The sequence below is a fragment of the Martes martes genome (assembly GCF_963455335.1).
Source record: "Martes martes genome assembly, chromosome: 6".
NCBI lineage: Eukaryota > Metazoa > Chordata > Mammalia > Carnivora > Mustelidae > Martes > Martes martes.
The window spans coordinates 134,294,058-134,319,173 of record NC_137893.1 but is presented as its reverse complement, the minus strand read 5'-3'; the positions used below and the strand labels follow the sequence as shown (position 1 = coordinate 134,319,173).

Below are 25,116 nucleotides of genomic sequence, written 5' to 3'. Positions count from 1 at the left end.
CATTACAGATCATATATGCGTATTTCTTAAGGAATATAAGAGGTGTGAGCCAGAGCAACCTAAATGCCAGATGCCTTTTGTGCAGACAGTTTCCTCTGATTAGAATGCCCTTCAATTCCTGAAATCCTCTCCCCATGGTTTCCTCCATTGGAAAAATCAGACTCATCCTCTGAGGATCTGCCCTAGTGCCCTCCTCAGTAAAGATTCCCTGACTCTCCCAGGCAGAGCAGGTCATTGTCTTTGTCTAGTGATCTTTGATTATGCCATGACTATGACCTGCCACCACTTTGTGTTCGAATCACTTGTGTGTGTACCACCATTCTGCCCAAACCGACTCAGGCTTTCAGGACTAGGGGCTTGCTTAACTAGGGTCTGAAGGCAGGGGACACTAAGCAGAGGTATGATGTAAAACAGCTGTTACTATCTGGAACTCTGGTTCCACTATCGCCCTTTTGGGTTAATTGTGAGACCAAGCTTAAGAATTCCCACAGTAGGAGGACACACCAAGGAGGCTTTCCAAATGAAAGGGCGAGAGGACCTAAGTCTTCACTGACTCATACCCTGCTTCCCACGTCTTGTGGCATTTCGGATTGCATAATCATCTCAAGCAGTTAGCGTTATAAGTGACTAAACACTGGTATATCACATCTTTTACCTGCCTGCTGAGTTTAATACTTAACCCCATAAATCGAGTTACCCAAAAGAGGCTTGAATCCTGAATCTGCTTAGTCACAGCCTGAATGATGGCTTTGGGACAGGTTGCTTCCTCCAAGACCTAACCCCGGGGGGTGAAAGAGGTTTTCTTCTGCAGATCTGTGCAGAGGGGGAGCAAAAGCAAAACACGGACTGGCAGAGGGGACCACACAGCTAAGCCAGCTGGCTCCTCTCACCCTGTCTCTGTGGTTCCCAACAGGTGCTGAGTCTCTAAAGCTTATTAGCATCCTGGGCTGACCCAGCCAGCAGTGTCCACTATGAATACCAGCGAACATTTGCTGAGCGCTTAGTATGTATCAGAAACTCTTCTAAGAACTTTGTATGGATTGCTCTATCTAATCCCCATGGCTGCAAAATAGATGCTATTATTATCCCTAATTTACTGAGAAAGACGAAAGACATAGAGGGGTTCAGCAACTAATGAAGATCTCAGACTTAACAAGGCCTAGAGGTGAGATGTAACCCCACAGACAAGACTCCATAGCCCTGAGTCTAACCCACATACCCCAACCCGAACCAAGACTGGAACTCATTCTTTTCTCAAAAAGAGAAAGTAAATGAAAAGAAAATTTCTGGCCTTCTATACTAGTTCATCCTACCAAGACCTTGGAAGTAAAATACATTCTTTTCTCAGGATCTTTTGCCCAATGGGGGTTTGATGGAGTCATTGTTCTTCCCAGGATCTGTTCCCTAAAAAGGGTTTGATAGCATTCTAAGTAATTGTCCCTACAGAAAGAGACGCTGTTGTACCGTCACATCAAAGTTGTCAAAGTTGTCAAAATCAGGTAATTTCACTGACAAATTGACAAATTGACAAATCTATTGTCCCAATGCACCAGGTGTCACTCTCTACATCAAAGGAAAATGCCAAGCCCAATTATGTGATAATATTTGGGCCACATACAATAACATTTTTGGCTTATTCATGTTATTCAGCTAGAATATGTTAAAGTAATTGAAACAGGATTTATTAATGCCTTTTAAGTTTCTCTTACCATTCTTCCTAGAATTCTCCATCCTTAGGCTATTTTCTCAGTTAATGACCTCTCATTCCGAATCCCTTTATATGTGTCTCTCTATGTCAGGATGCCCAGAAATGACCTTTAAAACACACCAAGTGAGAAAATATTCTCATTTATTACCCTGTACTGCCCTCATGCATAAATGCAAGTTCTAATTTGGTTTCTTAGTGTAGGCATATGCACTCCTTTATGATTGTCATTGAGCCACAGTTTAAAAGGAAAGAAGAGCGTAGACAAGGCTGTTCAAATTCCCTCTAGCAAGTCAGGTGCTCCTCTGGGACCCTGATTTCATCTACCGCTGCATTTACTCTAAGTTAACAACTACTCAGAAAACAAAAAAACCTTTCTCTCCACTGCTTGAAAAACACATGTGACTTGCCAAAACTGAAGTATAATTTTAAAAGGCTGTCTTTGGAAAGCCTACATGTAATGACTTTTTTCACTCTGATGGAGATTAGCAATTGTTCTAAGGACAGATAGGCCAGGAGAATTCTAAGGAGCTGTTGACTTCTTGCTTCAAGATGCACCTTTCCAGTTGGCAAGGCTGGAATGGGGATATTGCAATTGACTCACCATCTATCTATTCGATTGAAGCTGTATTCCAAAATAGAGGAATGTATGATAGCACGTATGATAGAATGCAGGATAGTAGCATTAGCTAGGAAATGTGGAAATGCTGCGTAATATGTTGGAACACTGGCCAACCTAATCTTATTATTGAATGGACTGCAGAAAGAAATCTACTTTCATCTTCTTAAGTGTCCAAAATAAAATGTAAGATGATAAAACGTTTTCTATGAGAAACTGTTTAGTTGTATCACACATTTTTATGTTTTATGTCTGTTCTGAAGATGAAAGCATATTTTCCAGAGACATGCTTATATCCTACACCTTAGCCATATTGATTTTGCCATATTAAAATACCAGTAAAGCAATAATAAAGTAATTTTATCTATCAACACGTTTCTAGATCCTTTGAAGTAAATAAACATTAGAATGTTAAGTTGTCAAATTAAGTTGGTCAAGTGAAACCATTCTGATGCTTTCCCTTTGATATTTTTAGCATCTAATAAAACATGCCTAAACCACTTATGTATATGCTTAGATGGTGCTCAGAATATGTCTATTAACTATCGGTCTCAACTCTGTGAACTGAGCTGTGATGTGCCCGCTCTCAAAAAAATGATCTGATTTATAGTAGTGTTTGCTGATTTTCATGGGTAAATTTTCACTCTATAGCTGATGTCAAGCCACTGATGTGGTACCACTGACCGTGAAGGTGGGAAGAGTTGTGCTTCATCATTCAAAAGAATCTCTATGTACTGGTGGCCAGGACACCCCTGGAACTGGGCTGCTTTTGAACGTCTAGATTCCTAAGACTTTCTTTTTCCCTTTCTTTTCTTCTCTTCCTGGGGGCCACCGGGTTCTCTAGGACACAATTTCCTCGTTTGTAAAATGGGTTAATGGGAACAGGTAATCTCTAAGCTTTCTCTAAGCTCAGTTCTTTAAATATTCCAGTAATTTCCCACTCTGAGTTTTAAGGCAGACTGAGTATTATAGCAGAATTAAAAAAAGTTCTGGGGGCGCCTGGGTGGCTCAGTGGGTTGAAGCTTCTGCCTTCGGCTCAGGTCATGATCCCAGGATCCTAGGATCCCAGGATTGAGCCCCACATCAGGCTCTCTGCTCAGTGGGGAGCCTGCTTCCCTTCCTCTCTCTCTGCCTGCCTCTCTGCCTACTTGTGATCTCTCTCTGTCAAATAAATAATAAATAAAATCTTAAAAAAAAAAAAAAGTTCCGTTGAGTCCAAGCTTATACTCTACTGACTTAAGAGATGTAGGGTGGTATCCAACACAGAGGCATGTTATTTCTAGTTCAGTGAGGTTTATTTTATTAAATTTAGCTTTAGTTTTCAGAGATATATTAAATGGTAGACTCCCATGATCTTGTCACAATGATGTCGGTTCCTACAGTTCAGCTCAAAAAGAAAAAAACAAAAACCAAAAAACCTGCCCAGTCAATGACAAGAAACACATTATGGTTGGTTTTACCTGCTTTATTTCATCTTTGGCATTTTCAAAATGGGCAAAATTAAGGGTATCCCTAGTTGTGATGCACGGGAGAAGTAATAGCTAGTCTCTTTTGCTAGAACTGCACTTTTTTTCTTTTTTTTTTTTTTTAAGATTTTATTTATTTATTTGACAGAGAGAGAGAGATCACAAGTAGGCAGAGCGGCAGGCAGAGAGAATAGGAAAACAGGCTCCCCGCTGAGCAGAGAGCCTGATGTGGGGCTCGATCCTGGGATCCTGGGACCCTGAGATCATGACCTGAGCCGAAGGCAGAGGCTTAACCTACTGAGATATCTAGGTGCCCCTAGAACTGCACTTTCAAACTTCCTTCATGTCTAGGGAATCGCTTGGGATGAAACCATCAACTGAGTATTGTTGAAGAAAAGTTAATTGTTTCATTGCTAGTGCTTCTGCAACTATAATGTACTAAGAATGAAAGCCATGTTTCTTAGGTCCTAGACACCAACTCTACAGAATATCCTATCTCCGGACCCTCCCAGAGAGCAGGGCTGAAGAGGTAAACACAGCAATCCTGAGAGGCCTGCCTGGCTTGTAGACCTCTCTGAGAGGTTAAGTGTCTCCTTGCTCTAAAACTTCTGCTTAAGGAAATTGTCAGAAGGAAAGAAGGATCAGATGTATGAAGATGTCTATAGATATTACTAAAAAGTGAAGGGAAGGAACTCATTCATTGCTGGTGGGAATGGAAAATGGTACGGCCACTTTTGGAAATAGTTTGGCGATTTCTTACAAAACATGACATACTCTTACCATATGATCCAACAATCATGCTCCTTGGTATTTATCCAAGAGTTGAAAATTTATGTCCACACAAAACCTGCACATGGATGTTTATAGCAGCTTTATTCATAATTGCCAAAACTTGGAAGTAATCAAGATGTCCTTCAGTAGGAGGTGAATGGATAAATAAACTGTGATCCATCCAGACAATGGAATGCTATTCAGTGGTAAAAAGAAATGAACCAGCAGGCCATGAAGATACATGGGAAAAATCTTATACCCATACCACCTTAAATGCATGTGAAAGAAGCCAATCTGAAAAGGTTACAAACTACAATTTCAATCTTTTGACATTCTAGGAAAAGCAAAACAATAAGGACAGTAAAAAGGTCAGTGGTTGCTAGGGATGGGGGGTAGGAAGAGAGATGAGTAAGAAGCAGATCACAGAAGATTTTTAAGACAGTGAAAATATGCTGTATGATAGTAAATGATGGATGCATGCCAGTATACATTTGACTAACCCACAGAAAGTGCAACACCAAGAGTGAAACCTAAGGTCAACTATGGACTTTAGGTAATAGTGACATGTCAGTGTAGGTTCATCAATTACGATAAATGTCCCACTCTTGTGGAGGATGTGGTTGTGCGGGAGGCTCTCCATGTGTGGGAGCAGGGGGTGGAGGGAAACTCTCTGGACCTTCCTTTCCATTTTGCTATTAACCTAAAATTGCTCTTAAAAAATTTCATCAACACGTGTAGACCATAAACTTACTCAGTGTTGTATGTCAATTACTTCTCAATAAAAACATAAAAATGAAAAAAAGTTTTAAATGAAGTCCTTTAAAAAAAAAACAAAAAAACGAAGAAATCCAACAAGTGCGGTATAAAGATGGACTGACAGCTACATGACCATTGCCATGATAACATTTCTTTTCATTCCAAGTACTTTTTGAGCATCTATTATGGGCTATGCTCTACGCTAGATACTGAGGATTCAGGGGTGAATAAGGCAGATGTGGTCCCTTCCCTCAAAAAACTTGGAGTCTGGTGGATGTTGATATTCCTACTAATGGATTTACCTGCTGAAGAAACTGTTAAATCTACATCAAGCATGTAGCAGGCCTTTGGTGAATATTTGTTATATGGATATTTAATGAAATAAGCCATAATAAACAAGTCATCCATTCTTTTCTTAAAATTTGTCCAGGTTTTATAAGGGGACTTTGGCTCATCTATTAATTGTCACTGTGATATAATATCAAGATTTTTATGTTAATAAACTGAACATGCTTCTTGGTTGAATGGTTTGGAAGGTGTTTATTGAGCACCAGCTATGCCAGGTACTTTATATCCTCCCTTCAAGTCATTCTTATGACCCAGGGAAATGAATATGCCCATTTTATAGGTAAGTAATCAGAAATTTATAAAGATAATAAACTCGCCCAAGAGAGTCAGAATTCATACTCCAGTCTGTCTGACATACCTGTGTTTCTCCCTTTGTATGCAATAGTTCAAGAGCAGTCAAAGAGTCACACAACACCTTTACCTAACCAAAGCTCCCATGTGAATCAATAATCTCCAAACATTTTTCTCCTTCCATGTATGATCGTATATTACAAGTCAGTGGGCCCTCTTGGCAATTAATCCCTAGGAAGACTACAGCTCTGTCTTTTACTCGCCCTCCTGCCTCTTTGATCTGCTTCCAACTCTACAGCCTCTAGACCTTCACCACAGTAAGGCATTTGGTCCTCACACTAGGCAGAGCTGGGAATGTATTGGGAGAGATTAGGTGGCCTTAGACTTGGAACTGTTCTCCCCCTCAGGGGAGGAAAATCAGTGAACCTCAGCAACAGATTTATGGAAACTGAGGACTCGTGGAGAAAAATTATATTTTTAAGAACCCACATAAATAACACAATTCTTTTTCTTGAGGGTCACCGAAGAGCAAGCACGAGAGAGAGGAAACAAGTTATAATTTAGAAGAGACACTAAAATGTGCTCAAGATTCATTGTGGTTATTGGACCGTATTTGAGGTTTGTAGAGATTGTCAGAGAATAAAGTCCTCTAAGAACCAGCAACTAGAAAGAAAATTACATCCACTTTAATATACACTGTTGTTGAGTCTACGTGTCCAGTGACAGTGAATACACCAAATATTTGAATCAATGTACAGATAACCATAAGACACTTCTCACTTTCCTCCAGTTCTGAATGATGAATCTTGTCTGTAGAAAAGCTTTAATTTGACTAACGTCCGCTTCTCTCCTTGGTCCCTTTCTATGCCTTTTTATTATAACCTATATGATTTCCTTTCAAAACCGGTACCACCATTTCAGTTTTGTGTAGAACAACAAATCTAATACGAATACCTCCTGGTCTGAGCCATGTTATACGATGAAAAGGAATCACATCTTTCACAACTGGACTTCTTTTGCCTCAATAATATATTTTATCAATTATTAATGATGTCTCATTAATCACTATTCTTCTATTTTTCTCTGCCACTTGCCACCAAAGATCTTAGTTATCCAAGTACTATGGTGATGAGACTTAAATTAAATAGTGTTAACCCTTTTGAATGAAACATATACAATTTTGCGTAAATAAGACAGTGAGAGGGGCACCTGGGTGGCTCAGTCGGTTGAGCGACAGACTCTTGGTTTTGGCACGTGTCATGGTTACCATACAGGTCACCGTACAGGCTCTGTGTTCAGTGGGGGAGTCTGCTTAAAGATTCTACCCCTCTGCCCCTCCTCTCACTTGCTCATGTGCTCTCTTTCTTTCCCAAACAAATAATCTTAAAAAAAAAAAGTCAATGAGACATTGAAAATGTATTTTTAAAAAGAAAATATATTCATGTTTGTGGACAAAGGACCTACTGATAGCTTTTCTCTGGAGAAATCACCTATAATAAATGAAACTTGCAACATGGCAATATAAGAACTGAAGTAATCCCTGATTGAGTGATTACACCAGTCTTTTTTTGTGTTGGCTAAATTCAGTCATTGTTTCCTTTCCACCTCAATATTTCTACTTCAATGTCCTTAATAAGTGAAACCAGGGAGGAGATAGAACGCAGATTCTAGTAGCTGTAACTCTCTTGAATTGCTCCTATAATTGGGTTTATGAAAGGACTGTAGATGATATATTTCTTTATGAGGTAACTTTACAGCAGAAATTGTTCCTACAGATCATATTATATGAGCTGTAACAGAGAGGCCAATGAAGTGAGTTTAAGGCTGATTTGAGCTTACTTTGGGTTGACCTGGTGTGATTTTTATGGATGGGTCTAGTTGGTCTTCGACTTAACACACACGTCTACGTATGTGGTGGCTATTTCACCAGATAAGATGACATAGTTTGACTCAGATCTTAATAGACATGAAAAATAAAGGCAAATCTTTTTATTTCTAGAAATACCAATGTTCTTAAGATACCAGAAAGGATATTGCCTGTACTCTAGGGGCAAACATATGAATAGACTTTGAAAGACAATGAAGAACTTTCAAATCAACTAAACAGCAAATGAAGGGCGCACTGACTGTGCTGCCTGGCTGCTTCAGAAAGTGGGGAGAACTTTTGTGGTGAGGAGTCAGCGGTACACAGACTATAAGAAACACCTTTGGCTAAAACATCAGAAACCACACTAACGATTTATGTCTGCACATTTAAAATGAACTCCTAATATGAGAGGATAAAGGAAAAATATTTCAGTTCTTTTACAATTTGAAAAAAGACTTTGTCATTTTGAATTTTGCAAAATTATAATAGTGTATCAAGCCTCTAATTTGCTTAAAGCCTATTCAGCAAATATCTTTTAATGTCAAAATGCAGTAAAATACACTCGTGAAGATTATGTGGTATCATAAATTATATATAATGGGGAATCTGTGATAAGCCACAATTTGGTGTGGTCTGCATTGCCCATCATAGCTCCAGACCCAGACATCCGCTGAAAGTTTTTGCTTTTATATGAATGAAATTCCTCTAAATGATGAAACAAAGACAAAAAGTACAAATAAAAATAAAAACCCATCCACTCCTAATTTTGTTTGTGCCTGTCCTATTCAGTGGAATGCACTGAACATGGAGAAAGTGTTCCTAGAACTGTGAATTTGCCTTACATGTGAGGTGTCTCTGAGTCCTTTACCAAAACTGCTGGTGGAAGTCACTTTTCTTACTGAAATAGTTGCTTCCTCGCTGATTACAGCCAGCATCATGTCCAGAAACAGCAAAGATGTTGCTGGAAGGCAGCACGGAGGGTGATCTGGAGGGAACACAGGACAGCTGGCTTCACAGCTGTGCAAAATGTATAATTCTATGGTTTGAGTGGGAGGTAGTGAACAGCCCTAGACTTCCGCAGATACACTGGGGACGTTTAAGCTTCTTCCTCTCAGAAATGAAGAACTGGCCTTGAAAGCTTTGGGTGTGTTGTTTAAGGTCAAAACAAATAATCAGGGCAGTCAGTTGGGGGAAGGAGTAGAGCATGAAGAAAATGGGAGGGGAGGTTGGGAAAGAGGAGTGTACTTGGTTATTGGGCTGAGCGTCTGCCTATGGCCAAGTTGGACTGGTGCCCCACATGGCCAGTGTATCTAGAGTGCAGTACAGTAAAAATTCAAGCACTTTTTCTCTTACAGGTTGATAATAATATCCTAAGGCAGCCACACATCATTCCCTGATGAGAGCTGACAGTGGAGGCATGAAGGTCACCTACATTTATAAGTCAGTAGATGCTATAGTCAGTCTTTTTGGGCTATTAGGCTGTGTTGAATTTTTGGCTATGGCAAAGGCAACATTTTAAGTAGAATTAGTCTGGTTTTCACATTTTCATTCCCATGCCTTATTTGTGGCACAGCCAGACATCTAAAGCTGTCCCATTCACCCAGACCACATCTGTCTCTTGCCTTTGTATAGTACTTGGCTCTTGGCAAAACATTTTCATGTTTGGTCCTTAAAGTGTCAACAAAAATGAGGCAGCCTGTTATCCCCATATTACAGGTTTCAAAGATTCAGAGATGATTCAGCCCTTCAGTAGCAAACTCAGATTTTGAGATCAGCAAATCTCCAAACCTGTCACAGAACACTTGTGCCCATGACTCAGGGAAGAGAAGATGCTTCTCCTCGCTCTCAAAAGTTAAGATTCTGTGATTTTTTGATGTTCACCTGGCCGACATGGAAGATTTCTCAAACTAAAAAGTTGTATTCTCTTTCTTTTCTCCCTCCCTCTTTGCCTTCCTCCTTTCTTCTCCCTATATCCCTTTCTCTGCTCTTCCCCCCCCGCCCTTTCCACAAAACACCTGTTCCATGTTCGGGGGATCACTGGAAAGTCCAGTACTTATTCTACCGGAATAGTCATTTCCAAGTGGCCATTTGCAAAAGAAATTTCAAGGTTGATCCATTCAACTTCAGTCAGAGGATAGACATTAAATGTAAATTTCCTTAACTTTTAGAGTCTGACGGTGACTTCCTTTCTCACTCTGGGCCTGTCATATTCATTCAATACTCCAGACAAGAAGCACTGAATAGATGTAAAATTTAGCTAAAAAAATTTGTTCCTTATGTGGAAGTTGTAGCTTCCAAATGTGTAGCTCATTTGGTCCTACAAGATATGGTAACTAGATGGACATCTTCCTTTTTTCTTTTTCTTTTCATTCTTTCCATTCTTTTCTGTTTTGTAGTATCTTGGAAGAATTGAACAAAGATGAATGCCCTCCACTTTCTGTAATGAATACTCATTATATGCCAGGTATTATTCTAAGCTTTTCACATGTAATAAAATTATCTGCTCTTCAAAAACAACAACAACAACAAAAACCCTCCAAGATTGTCACCATTATTAATTCCATATTATAGGTGAGAAAACTGAAATCAGAAGAGGTTGTATGTCTTGCCCAAGGTCAGAAAGCTAGTAAGTGACAGAGTGTGGGTTTGAACCAAAGAAGCATAGTTTCAAAAGTATATCCACACAACCACTGGACTACTTTGGAAAAGAAAGGACTGCTCTCTTTGCATTCTGTAGGGCTGCGTTGTGACTTCCGTGGCTCCTAGGCATTTTTGCCTTTAAAAGCTCCTTTCACCACAAATAAATAAATAAATACTGTATTTTATTACTATGTTGGTATAAAGACAAATATAAACCAGGCTGAATTATATTCATTTTTTCTCTTGATTTTACAAGAAATTAAAACATTTTTGTGGGCCTTGAAAAGTATTGTGAGCCTGAACTCTGTGCCTACTGAACCCAATAGCTAAGTTGGCCCTGACTCTGGGGTTTTTCTCTTTCACCTTGATTCATTTCCAGTTAAGAAAATGAATTTACCACATTCTTTGGGGGATTTCCTTGCAAATACTGTTTCTGAGTTCAGAGATAGCATCTGGTAAACTACCAATAAAGTAATGATTTTTAGACCGTTGGTTGGTAAAATCACTTAGATGGGCTGTAACTAGCATTTTTGTAACTAGACTATGTTAGAATGAAATGAAGTAGGAAGGGATAAGATAGGATAATACAGAAAACATCATAGTATATTTGCATCTATTAGGAGTATTTTGAGGAATATTTTATTCTAATTTTAAATATGCGTGTGTGTACGTGAGGTGATATAAAGCACATTTTTCCCTTTCTGGGTTTTTGTTTTGTTTTGTTTTTTAGAGAGAGAGTGCAAGCAAGGAAGGGCGCATGGGGAAGGTGAGAGAGAATCTCAAGCAGGCTCCACACTTACCAAAGAGCCCAACATGGGGCTCGATATCATGACCCCAAGATCACGACCAGAGCTGAAACCAAGAGCCAGCTGCTTAACCTACTGTGCCACCCAGGCGCCCCTAAAGTGCATTTCTTAGTGAGTCCTAGCCAAATATTTTTAAAATACTGAGCTAGGATGCATTTTTACTTCTATCTCTTTTTTTCCCTTAGCCATGTTCAACTTAAAGTGTGACCGTATGGCAAAGCTGACATAAGCTTGCTCTCTTATAAGAAATCACGGCCATTAAGAATATGGGTTTGGAGTCATATTAAAAAGATGACCCAAATTCCAATTCTTCACCTTATTCCCCTAATTATCTACATCTCCATTGCTGAGTTATTTAACCTCTTTGTGACTTAGTTTCTAAGTGGTTAAAATAAGGATTGTAATAACCATGCCAATCTCATAGGGTCATTATGAGATATAAATGAGCAAATGCTAATAAAGCCCTTGGCACAGTAGTTGTTAATAAACACTTTGTATATGGAGACAACTTAAATATTTATTTCAGAGCCAGACCTCATGTTTAGCCTTAGGCTTGTCCAACTGCCCATTTGATAGCTCCACTGGGATGTCTGGAAGGCATCTCACATCTGACCTCTCTGCATTTGAACTTCTGACCATTCCCCCATGCTCCAAAATGGCTCTTTTATCCTGTAGTTGCTCAGGCCAAACCTTTGAGGGACTTCTTGGTCCTTTCCTTCTCTTACAACCCACACTGAATCCATCATGAAAGCTTGTTGGCTATCCCTTGAAATACATACAAAATCTGACCAATTCTCACTGTTGCTGCTGTACGTCATTGCTGAGCCTCCACTATTCCTCTGGGTTACTGTAAAAGCTTCCAAATTAGCTTCCCTGCTTCCTCATTGTCCCACAAGAGTCTGCTCATACCACAGCAGTCCCAGTGATCCTTTTAAAGATCTTTCTCAGATCATGTTACTCTTATGCTTAAATCCCTGCACCGTCCCACATTTCACTAAGAGGAGAGTCAAAGCCTGGCAGTGGCCTGCCAGTTCCTGTGTAATCTGGCCCCTGTTCCCTCACGAATTTCCTCTCCAGAGAGCCTGGGCTCCTTGCCAGGTCTTGAACGTATCAGGAACAGTCCAGATAAAGAGGCTTTCCATTCACTCTCCCTGAGCTCTCTCTTGCCCTGTCCTCCACCCATACTGGCTTTTTGCTCATTCTCTCACCTACTTTGGAGAACTTGGTTCTCGTTCCTTCTTCTCAGTGTTGCCTATCCTGCAATCCACCCATTTCTTTGCCTCCATGTGCCTTACACTCTTAGCTTGCTTTATTTGTTTTTGCCCTAACACTTAACTTATAGAATACTATGCAATGTATGTAATTATTATATTGTTTATTGTCCATAACCCACTTTTAGAAGTTAAAAATTATGAGGGCTAGATGTTATTTGTTTTGATCACTAATGTTTCCCAAGTGTCTAAAACATGGTCTAATACATATTCAACTCCTCAATATTTGTTGAATGAATAAGTATTATTATATTATTATTTCTTCTTACCTTCTTCCACCTCCCCCACAAAGCACAGGTCTCAAATGGAATAGGGATAAATTCAAGAACAATGAAGCTCTTTCTATATTTTGTTTACACCATGGTTGAGTATTAAACCAACTTGCTATCATATGTTTGGTAGAGATCCAGAAATAATGGGATCTCTATGTCTATAAATGGCAAACAATCATATTGATAATGTTCAGTATAGTTTCAAAACCAAGATGTACTTTGAATTCTCATGACTACAATTATAGCCCAAATGTTAACTATTCAAAGACACTGTTCCTGAATTGTTAGTTTAGGGTATAGAGATGTGGTAGAAAAGATCAATAGGAAAGCTACAGGCTTTTATAAAACACTTGTCTTTATAAATGTTAAATAACTAGTAGTGTGACTATTCCTGTTGTCCCTCAATAACCTGTGTAGAAAGTCATGCCAATCCATCATCATTCAATAAGGCCATAAAATTGATTTTGTCTTTTATTTAACTATCTTACATTATATAAAAGACTTGTAAATTAAAGCAATTAAGATGTCAACATGGCTCACTTTTTTTCCTCCTGAAATCACATCCACTTTATCACCTACCAAAGTGGGTGGGGACAGTGATGAAACAAAGGGCAAAAAATGCTAGAATTCTTGTATCATACAATGAGGAAATATTATCTCTATTAATAGTTCTTTCAGGGCCTCTTCCGTTTACATGACATAATACATTGGCTCTAATACATGTCTCTTTTTTCACCTTATCAAGCCAAAGAGAAAAATAGCTCTACAAACTATCTTCTGCTTCCACTTGTGTCTTAATGCCTGCTTGTATAATAAATAATCACAAATTGAAGTTGCATACATCAAGGAGTAACTCCATGTGTCGTATTAAAACATTTTGGTTGGCAATGAAACATATGCATGAAATACATTGTTTTGCACCTATTCTAACCAACAATTTATTTGCTCCTGTCAAATAAAGGAAAAAAAATTCTTTGAAATCCATGACCAACTTTTACACTTAGTATCTAGAAGTTAGGGTTATTCTATCTGAATTCCAAAGGGATATATTTACCTTCCCTGGTAATTTAAAAGGATAAAGGGAAAATATAGATCTTAAATACCCTATTCATTTTAATTATAAAAGAGGACAGGCTAATGCCAATTGGGAGACTGGGTTAATATTTAGTTTTCTCACTTTTCATTTATTGCCATGATTTCTCCAATACCTATTCAACCATTCAACAGATATTTACAAAGCATCAACCATGTTAAAGACTCGAATCCCTAAATATTCAAATTTAAAACATAAACATTTTAATTAAGATGATTAATGTAAATGTGCCTTCTAGCACATTATTATTAAGAATTAATATTGATTATTAACATTTATCAATTCTTCTTTTAATTAAGCTTATTTTCATAACTTAGCTATAATTAAATATTTTTAATTATTGCTATAATTACGCTATTCCACTATATGTTTTATACCATAAATAAGACAGCATATAAAAATCAGTGGTATAGGGGCACCTGGGTGGTTCAGTGGGTTAAAACCTCTGCCTTCAGCTCAGGTCCCAGGGTTCTGGGATCGAGCCTGGAATCAGGCTCTCTGCTCAGCAGGGAGCCTGCTTCCTCCTCTCTCTCTCTGCCTGCCTCTCTGCCTACTTGTGATCTCTGTCTGTCAAATAAATAAATAAATAATCTTTTTAAAAAATCAGTGGTATAGTGTATATCCAGTAGTACAGCTAGAGTTAGAAGTATCAGGTATTCATGGGAAATCTTTAGGTTGGATGAGACTTTAGCAGTCTTAAAACCTAGGGTGCCTGGTGGCTCAGTGGGTTAAGCTTCTGCCTTTAGCTCGGGTCATGGTCCCACATCGGGCTCTCTGCTCAGCAGGGAGCCTGCTTCCCCCCCTCTCTCTGCCTGCCTCCTGTCTACTTGTGATCTCTCTCTGTCAAATAAATAAATAAAATCTTTTAAAAAAATCTAAATCCCTCATCTTAGGGCTGAATGAATCAAGCCTAGAAAAATTAAATGACTTGCCCATGCTATCAGATGCAGAGATGCATTAAAATCAAGTTTTTCTGACTCTTGATTCATACTTTTCATATAAAACACACCACCATGGCCTTCCATAAAAATAAAAAAATATATACTTTTATAGACAAACTAAACAAGTAACTTACCATTTAGTGATAAGATAATAGTAAATATAATACTTAGATGTTAAAAAAAAATGAATAATGCCCAGACCAGAGATCCCAAGAAAATTTAACCATGTGACACAGATTTTGTATTTGAGTTGTCTCATAAACATATGGATTGTTGTTGAAATGATGACATGATAAGCAGCCACGTTAAGTATTAACAGCCAAGGGCTTCCCATTTTCTCATATTGTTAATTATTTACTTTCCTTAACCTTGTTTATATTATTTATATTGTCTGAAGCGGTTTCATCAGTACCATCTGAATGTACTACATAATGAGATTACCAAGTTGGTTAGCTTTAATAACAGTAAAGAAGGAGGGCAGACCCTCAGAGAGTCTCATAATAGAGGCTTCTGGTCAACTACATGGCCATCCATTTGGAATGTGGCTACTGAATGTGAAAAGCAGTATTTCCTTCCTGCTTTCCTTCCTTCCTCCCTCCCTCCCTCCCTCCCTCCCTTCTTTTTAGAAGCAATACTTCTAAGGAGATTTTGGGCCCACCAAATTAAAGCCAGACCCATATGATCAGCCTTCAATTTGAAATCAGTAAAAAAAAAAATAAATAAATGAATAAATTTTTTTAAAAATGAAGGAGACACTGGCATTCTTCAGTGAAAGAGTAAAGGAAGATGATTGCCAAGACCTTCAGATTGGTGAAACAATCTTGGTTGAGTATGACAATATTCACAGTTTTGCCTAGGGACAGTTCTCATTGCTAAGTGATGATGGCACATTCTGGACTGTCACTTCTCAGTATCATAGGTTTTCATAATTTAAGAGATAAAGACTTCCTCCTCAAGAAAGGCAGGAAAGAGATCTCCTGAGACCCAGTTTATAACTTAATCTGGCTGACCCACCCATTCTTACAAGTAGCCAGAACAAGCCAATTTTGACTGCCATTATCCTCTGTGCCTAAAAGAGTGGAGAAGACCAGTAGAAGTCAGAAACAACTATTATCGGGTGACATCGAAACTAAAACAGAACTTGACCTCCCAAGGAGGACAGGTATTCTGAGGCTAACCATGCTATTAACTTAAAATCTACTCCACACAAAAGCAATTCTGAAATGTCAACAAAGGTTAAACTTCCTTATGATTAGAGAAGTTCTTACTGTTCTCAGTCATAGCTCAATATTGGTTTTGGGTTTTAAACAATCCTAAAGCATCAGGGTGACTAGCTTTCCTTCTTTTGACATCCCCTAAGAAATTTTTGATCTGCTTAAATCTTCTATTTACCATAACACCTCCATTCACTTTAGTATGTAATTGCAGAGAACTTTCCAGTTTCAGCACCTTCTATGCGTACAATACTCTTCTATGTGCTCTCAATATAAAGATAAAAAAAAACCACTCTCGCTTATAGGAAAACATCCACCAGATGAGAGGCAACTTCACTGCATTCACTTCAATGCAGTGAATGAATGACCTCATAAGGCAGGGTAAGTTCTCACAAGCTAAATGTCAGTGATGTTCATTACTAAGTGAGAACACAATTAGAAACACTTGCTACTAATAGTGTGAACATATTCTTCTGTTACACGATGTCCTTATAACACATTTTAATTTCTCAGGGAAAAAAAAAAAAAAAACCTCTTTCAATGTTTTAAATGAGGTCTGATGTGTCTGGGTAAGTTTTAGCAGATACATTGGCTTAATTTTCTCTAGCATTTATACTATCTTTAGTAAACAATCATCAATATTAACATAATATACTACGTGCTGAACAGAAGCTAAAAACCTACAAAAGAGCCTCCTTTAGAAAAAAATGGAAGTCACGGTTCTGAAAATTTCTGTTCTATACTCTGGCAGTTTAGGCTGAAACTTGAAATTTGCATCTTCATAAAATGATTTAAGACCCACATTTTGGTGCTATTCTTTGACTGACATGGGACTGTAGGTGAAGGAGTATATCCTTCACTCAAGCTGTGGAGTTATTTCTGAAATGATATTATTAAGTGCCCTCAGGGACAAGATATAGTTGAAAGGATGCTTAAGTATTTAATTAGTATTCAAAATGCCCAGTCTACTTTATTTGGCAACTATATAGATTAGTTTAAGGGTGTTGGTATCCAAAATGATTTTGTGATATCCAAATAAAATGAATATACGTATATTTATTCCATGAAGCGTTACTAAACCTCTAAAATATTAAACACGGACTTACGTATAATGAGTGGGTGTGAGAAAGCAAATATTAAACATAAATAGTTTAAACCAATAAGGAATTTCTCTGGAAAGAATAAACAATAAGTGACTATTTAGGGGGGTAGAAGAGGAGTGGGAATAAAGAGCAGAGTAAAGCTTCTTGCTTAATTGTTTGTAAATTGTTGCTAAAAGACAAACAAAATTCTCTCTATGCCCAAATTATGTAATTTATCCAAAGTGTGCAGGCTCCTCTGTTCAGTAACGCTGATAACGACACTAATAGTTTAATTACAACTTGCTGCTCAAGGAGATAAACAAGGCTGTTTGCTTTTTAAACCAGGGGTTACAATTACTTTTAAACGCGGGGGAAAGGCACATCTGCGAGTAGATCTTACTATGTCAGAAAAGCAACCAGAAACCAGCTGGAAAATAAACAAAGCACCGGGAGTGAGCAGCCTGCACAAAATTAGAGCAGAACTGCTTGATTTGAGCAGAGGAGCAGTAGACGCGAGGCGTAGTAAACAGGCGGTAAATGTAGGTGGGCAGGGATAGAAAAGTTTTCGGTGGCTAGATCTTCTGTGTTTTCCCTGGGATTCCATCACTTGGAGGGACTGGGCACCCCTCCCCTGCATATCTTGCTTACAGTCATGTCACACAGTCCCTTGCTTCAGCACCACAGAGAGAGGACAGCTCCCCTAACCGCAGACACAGCCCACTGCGACTGCCCTCCCTTCTTTCCAACATCTCCTGCATGGCATTTCTCTTTCTTGCTGGTGTCTTTCTTAATTTTACTTCTGGGGGGAATTCTAAGGGACATATAGAAGGGACTGTTGGACTTGTTTATTTCCAGATTATAGGGAGACAAGTCTTGTCTGAAAAGTCCAGGCATTTAATTGGCCTCCAGAGTAATTCAACCAGAATAAAAGATAGCAAGTCACTGGGTTTAATCTGGTGGCAAAATGGCTCAACCCAAGTCAGGAGTGGCTGAAACTTGAAGCTCCCTTTTAGTATTTTATGTTATTGTTTTGTTTTAAAAGTAAAACAAGGTAAACGACTTTTACTAACTGCCACTCCAGCCATTTTTCTCCTGTCCTAAGCAGAAGACCCTAAGGAATATACCAGAGTTTGGTAGCAAAGGGGTCAGTAGTACAATTTCTAATATTTCTCAGTGAGAAAACAATCTCAATCATAAAAGAAACTCTTCTCAGTCCTTCTGAAGACCCCTCCAACCACATCCTGAATGTGGAACATACAAGTGAAGGATTAACAGTTCCATAATGAGACCACAGGCTACTACAGCATACCACAAAAATGGCCAAAACTGCCCCCACTAAAGATCTCATTTCCCCAGCCCTAAAGCCAGAGGAAAACATTTTAGGAGTGACAAGGAACATACAATCAAAACCCAAAATCACCGAGACAGGAAAATAATATTCCAAGGACCGTAGCCACTTTGGTACTTTCTGTTGCCATTCTTCCGGTCATGAAGATATGGTCACTTGGACACCACATCTTGTTTCTCTAATCAGAATTTTAATCTTTTGTCCAAACTTCTCAATAGTGTATACAGTACTTATCATTTGAAGGTCCTCTTTGCTCCAACACACGCGCACGCACACATACTTTGATTCAGTTCCATTTCCAAGGATTTAGTTTGCTAAGGAAAATGGTATTATTTGGTTTCCAAACCTATCTTGAAGGAGGGTCTTCAGGAAAATGCCCTCACACTTTTTGCACTGGGATTACTAGAATACTAAGGGATTTCAGAAAGGAAGAAACACAAGCTGGGGGTGGGGTGGAGTGGGGGGTGGAGCTCAGGAGGCATTCAGAAAAGGCAGCAGTATGAAGTTAGTGGTGAACAACTTCCTCCCAGTGATAATAACCATCTACTAGTAACAGAGAGTGAGGTCTGCCTGTGAATCTCGAGCAGCTACAGCAGAGCGGACAGCAGACACTGGGTGCTGCTTATCAGGCACCCAGAGAGGTCTCAACTGAAGCAATTTGATTTTCTGAATCTCTCAGTCCTTTCTACTGTCCCTTCTTTTTCCCTCTTTCCATTCCTACCTCCCATCCTCTCTATCCTCCTCCCTCCCATCTCCCTTCCTCCTTTACCTCAGTTGTCCTTTTCACTTCACACCATCTGGGTCACTTTGGGCACAAGTACCACTGGCAGAATCAAATCACCTAACATGTAGCCCATGGACCATGTTATTATTATTATCACCCCCAAGGTTGTTCTCAAACTGCTTGGGGGAAAGGATAAGGTCCTGTTCCTAGTTGTCAACCCTCTCCCCAGCCCACACCGCAGCAGTGGTATCAACCCAGCAAAATCACCAGTCTGAATGTCACCAACAAGTTCCACCCTGTAGTAGCCCTGCCAGCAAACCTCACCAGCAGAGCCTTGCCAGACCCTCCGCCCACAGCCAGTGCACTCGCATCCCCAGCCAGCCTTGGTGATTCCTAAGATCATTGTTATCACTGACAACACTTTCTTCTCCTCATGAAAGGGGAAAGCCCGCGTGTGACTCCTGGGCGGATGTAGGTCTCCACGCGCTACCCTCCCCCACCTCCGCAACACACACACACACACACACACACACACACACACACACACACACACCCCTCGGAATACCGGCGACACAAAGAGCGAGTGAGCGAGCCCGGAGCCTGGCTGGGTAGGAAGGGGGGCTGGAGGGAGGGCACTGCCGGGAGGGGGACACCCAAGGAGGGGCAGGGGGCTGAGCCAGCCGGTGAGGAGGAAAGGGAGGCGAGGAAGCGAGGTGCGGGAGAGTGTAAGGCGAGAGGGTCGTCCTTACCTGCCCCTAGGTTGAAGGAGATCCTGGCTTCGGCGAGGTACGGCGTGTCGCTCTTGGAGCGGACTCTTCTGATGGGCCGCCGGTCTATATCATCCTCCGAAGATGCCGCCATTAATGTGGGAGGCAGGAGCAGGGTCGCCCGGCGAGCTGAGAGGGAGAAGGAGATGGAGAGAGAGAAGGAGAGAGGCGGAAAAGGGGAGGAGGGGAAAGGAAGAGGCTCACACACGGGGAGGGGGAGGGGAGAGGGGGATGGGAGAGGAAGGGAAGGGGACGGGGAGGGAGGGGGAAAAGAGGGGAAAAAGGGGAAAAAAAGAGGGAGCGAGAAAGAAAGAGCAAAGGAGAGAAAAGGGTGAAGGGAGAGAAAGAAAATCCGTTAAGGATTTGTGGACTGGAACAGAGATCAGGCTATCACTGGCTTGCTCCCAGGGCTCCCCTAACTCCTCTTGCAGCCACAGGGCCAACGGGTCAGTGTTCCCGACTGACACCCCGCCTCCTGCCCGCAGCCCCAGTTTTCAGCTGTTGGCACAGATAGGCTGATGCAAAAGGGAAGACTCCAAAGCAAAGATGCCCAGTCAGCACTGTGCCCTCTCCCGCCAAACGCACTTACTCTGCTCTTTAGTCCACACTAGGGTCTCCTTAACCCACAGGATCCTCGAGACTGAGGACGCCTGACCAGTTGTACCAACTAAAGCTTTCCTTGTGTGGAATTATTATTGCTGGAGTACAAGCCCCTGGTGGTCACGGAGGAGGACACTGCACTCGGGGTACCCCTCCATTCCCTCTTTCCCAACCCGGAGCTCAAATGAAGATGCAACTAGATCTGCAGTCCTCAGAAGCCCCCTTGAACCCTGGAGGTGGAAAGTAGAGGAAAAGTATATACGAGTCTGGGAGCAGTTTGGCAATAAACTTTTCAGAGTTGATGCTTTGAATGTACACTAGGCATATTCCCACAGAATTGAGTGACCCTCTTTTACAATCGCTAACTTCTAGGATGTGTTTATGTCTACAAAAATATCCATTCGTTTTAACCTTTAACTTTCTCTTTATCTGGGGACTTAGGGGACAAATAGTGGTCTTTGCTATGGACCTGTAGTCTCTATAGCCCTGTGCCATTGAGGATCAAGGGCACTTTACATTTCTTTGAATGTTTGCACTGCAAACTTCCCACTTTACACAGCACAGAAGGAAGTAGAAAGGTGAATCAGAATGGTTTGATGCTCCTACTGAATCTATTGATGGGCTAAACTCTTTGATGTTTGTCTTTCTACAGCCTCAGTCACTTGGTTTTTTTGTGGCCTGATGTTGCCACTCTCCTTTCTAGTAAGAGCTCACCTGGAGTACACAGATAAACGTTGCCTTGATTCCCTCCCTGCTACAAAGGAGATGTCAGTGTCAGTCATACCCTTCCGTCTCAGAGGAAGAAGGGCCACTGGCCCAGCTCTGCCAGACTTCCCTCCGCACTTCGGCTGTCAGTTCAAACTCTTGCTCCCTAGAATCTTCAGTCTCTCTACACTTCACACATAGCTAGTAACTCTTCATCTTGGGAAAAATACAGCTGCCCTTGGCCTCACTGCTTCCTCAATCTCTACCAGACTATTTCCTTCCCATTCTGCTTAAGCTTCCCGTGGATCTCTTGCCCCACGGGCTCCATGTCCTCACCCCCAATCTCCTCTTTCATCCCCACTACTGGTTTCCATCCCCACCGTCCAAACACAGATATTTTAAAGGTCATCATATCCCTTTAACAGTTAAATCCATGACTTTCTGGTCTGTTCTTTAGTACATAGTAAACTGTTCTTGAAGTCTCCTCCCTTGGCTTTCTGCACTAGACTTCCCCCTGAACCGTTCAGTTTCTAATTGTTTGCCAATTATCTGCATAGTTAATTTGAAATTGCTTATCCTGGCATGCAGAGCCCTTCTCCACCTGATTTTAACATGTTTTTCCAAACGCATCGCCGATTATTTGCTTCCAGTCTGCTCGGATTTGTCCCAGTCTGGCTCACTTCTGCATCTACACATGTGCTTGTGTCACACACCACAAATTTCTTCCCTATAAACTTCCCATGTTCTCCCTCAACAATGTCAGATAACTGGTCCACTAGTCTATGGCATGAATCCAGTACATAGTAAATGCTCAATAGATGTTTTTTTTTTTTAATAGAAGAAGGGAGGAGACGAAGGAGAAAAGAGAAAGAAGTAGTTGTTACATAAGTAATGACTGGGGACCAAACCCATATCTGCCTGATTTTAAATCCTGTGTCCTTAATCAGTATATTGACTTGCTAAGTATATGTATTTGGTTGAGTAGCCACACTTAAAATTCACTTTTCTATGACATTTGGCTCATGATTATGTCCCGCTTATCTCTGTTAAACATGAATTAAAAATGGATGCCTCCTCTCCCAGGAGGCACAATAGGAGCCTTTGGCTCATCAACTGAACCATGAAGGTTAATGCTTTTACATGGCTAGTCAGGGTGCAAACCAATATTATAATTGTAACATTTAGGTTCAGGCTTTTAAGGAAGTACGGAAGTAAGGAAATTAAGTCCAACAATTCTGAATACTGTAAAAACTCTCTCTGTCTTTGAATTAAGGCAGTGCCACTTGATTGTTCAATATAGGTGCCATTCTCCACCCCCTTGTATTTTCATTCTTCAACCATGTCTTAAAAACAGAGCCCAGTAGAGTCATTTGAAGAAACACCTAGCTTTAGCTTTCCCTGTGTTTCTTTAATTTTACATTTCATGGGGGCTGTTGTTTTTTTTTTTATAAAGATTTTATTTATTTATTTGACAGAAAGATCACAAGTAGGCAGAGAGGCCGGGGATGGGGGGTGGAGAAGCTGAGCAGACAGCCCGATGCGATGTGATATGGGGCTCTATCCCAGAACCCTGGGATCATGACCCGAGCCAAAGGCAGAGGCTTTAAACCACTGGGCCACCCAGGCGCCCCACCATGTCATGGTTCTTGATATAGAGAAGTATATCTTTAGATGTCTAGATCTTCTTTCAGCATTTTAGAAGATTAAGAACTTAACATTGCCATTACTTTAGGTGTACCTTTCTTTAAAGGAATCTCAATGTATTTTCATACAATTTCATTATGGACATTTTATTACTGAAGTAATTCTAGATAGATACACTTTTGGCAAAAACAACATAAAAATACTACATCTATCTACATGTTCTTGAATTATTTTATTGTGTTTTTATTTCTGACTATTCTCTTTCATTTTTTTACTTCCCTAATTTACTCTTTTATCTTACCTAGTTTTTCCCATTCCCTTTTCACCTTGCCTACCTTCTCACATCTGTCTTACAATTTGTTCACAAAATTGATCCCATTCATGTAGCTCCCTCTTATCCCGCATGAAGGACTCACTTCAGTGGGTTTGTTCCGATGTATCCACATTCTTTATTCTCTACGATTCCTTCCATATATGTGATCTCTTATCATAAACTATCTGAGGGACATCAGGCAAGAAGCTCTGGGGTGGGATCTGGGAAGCTGGGTGCTGAGCCCAGTACTACCGCTACCTCACCAAGTAACACTGGGCAAGTCACTCACTTTACCAGGTTGGATCTGTCACCTCAGCTGTAAGAATGGCGGGGTCAGCTAAAGCGATCTTAAGGCCCTGTCCAGCTCTAATACTCTAGGATATTTGCAGCTATTTTTCTATCTCTTCTTCCTTCCATGAACATCCATGGCATATTTTGTCTCTTAATCTAAGAAAATACATTGTTCCTTTGATTTGGAATGAGCCATATTTAGGAAACCACATGGTACCCATATTTCTCTCAAGTGATTTCGTATTATTCAAGTTTTATTTTATAGAACTGTGCATCTTTTAGAATCTGTTTTTTTTTTTTTTCTCATACTGTTTCCATCATGTGGCAACACCCATATGATTGTTTGTGTGTGTGCATGTGTGGGTGTGTATATAGAAAGAACTGAATTCAACTGTGATCTCAACAACTTTTGAATATACTTTTTAAAAAAAGATTGCTTCTTTTTGAGTAGGACTGCTGACTCAGGGTGAGGTTTTTTTTCTTTCCTAAAGCCAGTCAACACTTTAACACTGAAAACCCATACATGCATGTTATATCAAGACCTAGAGACAGGAAAGAGAAGCAGCAAAATACGGTGCTTCAAAGAGTAACATTTTATACATCTATCACTAGCATGAAAGAAGATGAAGGTGGGAAGACAAGGAAAAAAGAAGAGAGTAATAATAATCAAGAGAACTCTTCAGGTGATTGAAGCTTTAAAAATATTACATAAAGTGTGTTTCTAGGACACCCTTACATTGATAACACTTAGAATATTTGTTAAAATGTAGATTTTCAAGGCCCCCAACCTGGACCTACTGAATTTTGAGGGGATGAGACCTGGGTACCCAGATTTTCAAAAGGCTCCTAACTTTGTCCATTCTCACCACTTCTCGTCAACATTACACTGGAGGTCTTGGTCAATGCAGTGACTTAAATAAAAGAAAAGAAGTTAGAAAGATATAATGATTGGAAAACAAGAATAAAATTATGATTAGTTATATATGTTATGATAGTATATACACAGAATCTATAAGAATCCAGACTATTAGAAATAATAAGTGAATAAGTGAATAATAAGTGAATTTGACAACATCACTGATATAATAGCAGTATAAAACATCAATCTTGTTTCAACACATTGACAAAATTAAAAATTTACTTTAAAAAGAACCATTTATAATAGTATCATAACCATCAAATATCTGTGAATAAATCTCACAAAAGGTGAGCAGGGCCTCTACATGAAAAACTACAAAATATTCAAAAAAAGAAATTAAGAAGAGTAAATAAATGAGGAGGGATGACTAAACCATTCTCATGCTCATGGATTAAAAGACGCACTATGTAAAGGCATCAGTGTTTTCAAATTGGTCTATAGAGTCAATGAAATTCCAGTTAAAACTCAAGCTTTATTTTAAAGTGACAAACTGATTCTAAAATTTATATGAAAATGCAAAGGGGTAAGACTAGCTTTATCATGACAAATAAAATAGTTGGAGGATTTACAGTAGAAGATATCAAGACATTATAAAGGTATAGAATTCAAAAACAAAGTAGGATAACTAGACAATGGAAGAGAACAGAGAATTTAAAAATGGAC

At 39.8% G+C, this 25,116-nt stretch overlaps 1 protein-coding gene across 1 annotated transcript in view; it reads right to left on the bottom strand.

Annotated features, from left to right (window-relative positions):
• Positions 1-8,687: 8,687 nt before the first annotated feature.
• Positions 8,688-25,116, bottom strand: part of LOC308344416 (phosphatase and actin regulator 1-like) — a gene marked incomplete at both ends in the record, with an annotated part of 52,487 nt that continues 36,058 nt past the window's right edge. The window contains 3 exons of the mRNA XM_080805964.1: positions 8,688-8,808; positions 15,861-15,915; positions 19,964-20,110. Coding sequence (XP_080662090.1) covers positions 8,688-8,808; positions 15,861-15,915; positions 19,964-20,110 — 323 coding nt within the window. The remainder of the gene's footprint in view (positions 8,809-15,860; positions 15,916-19,963; positions 20,111-25,116) is intronic.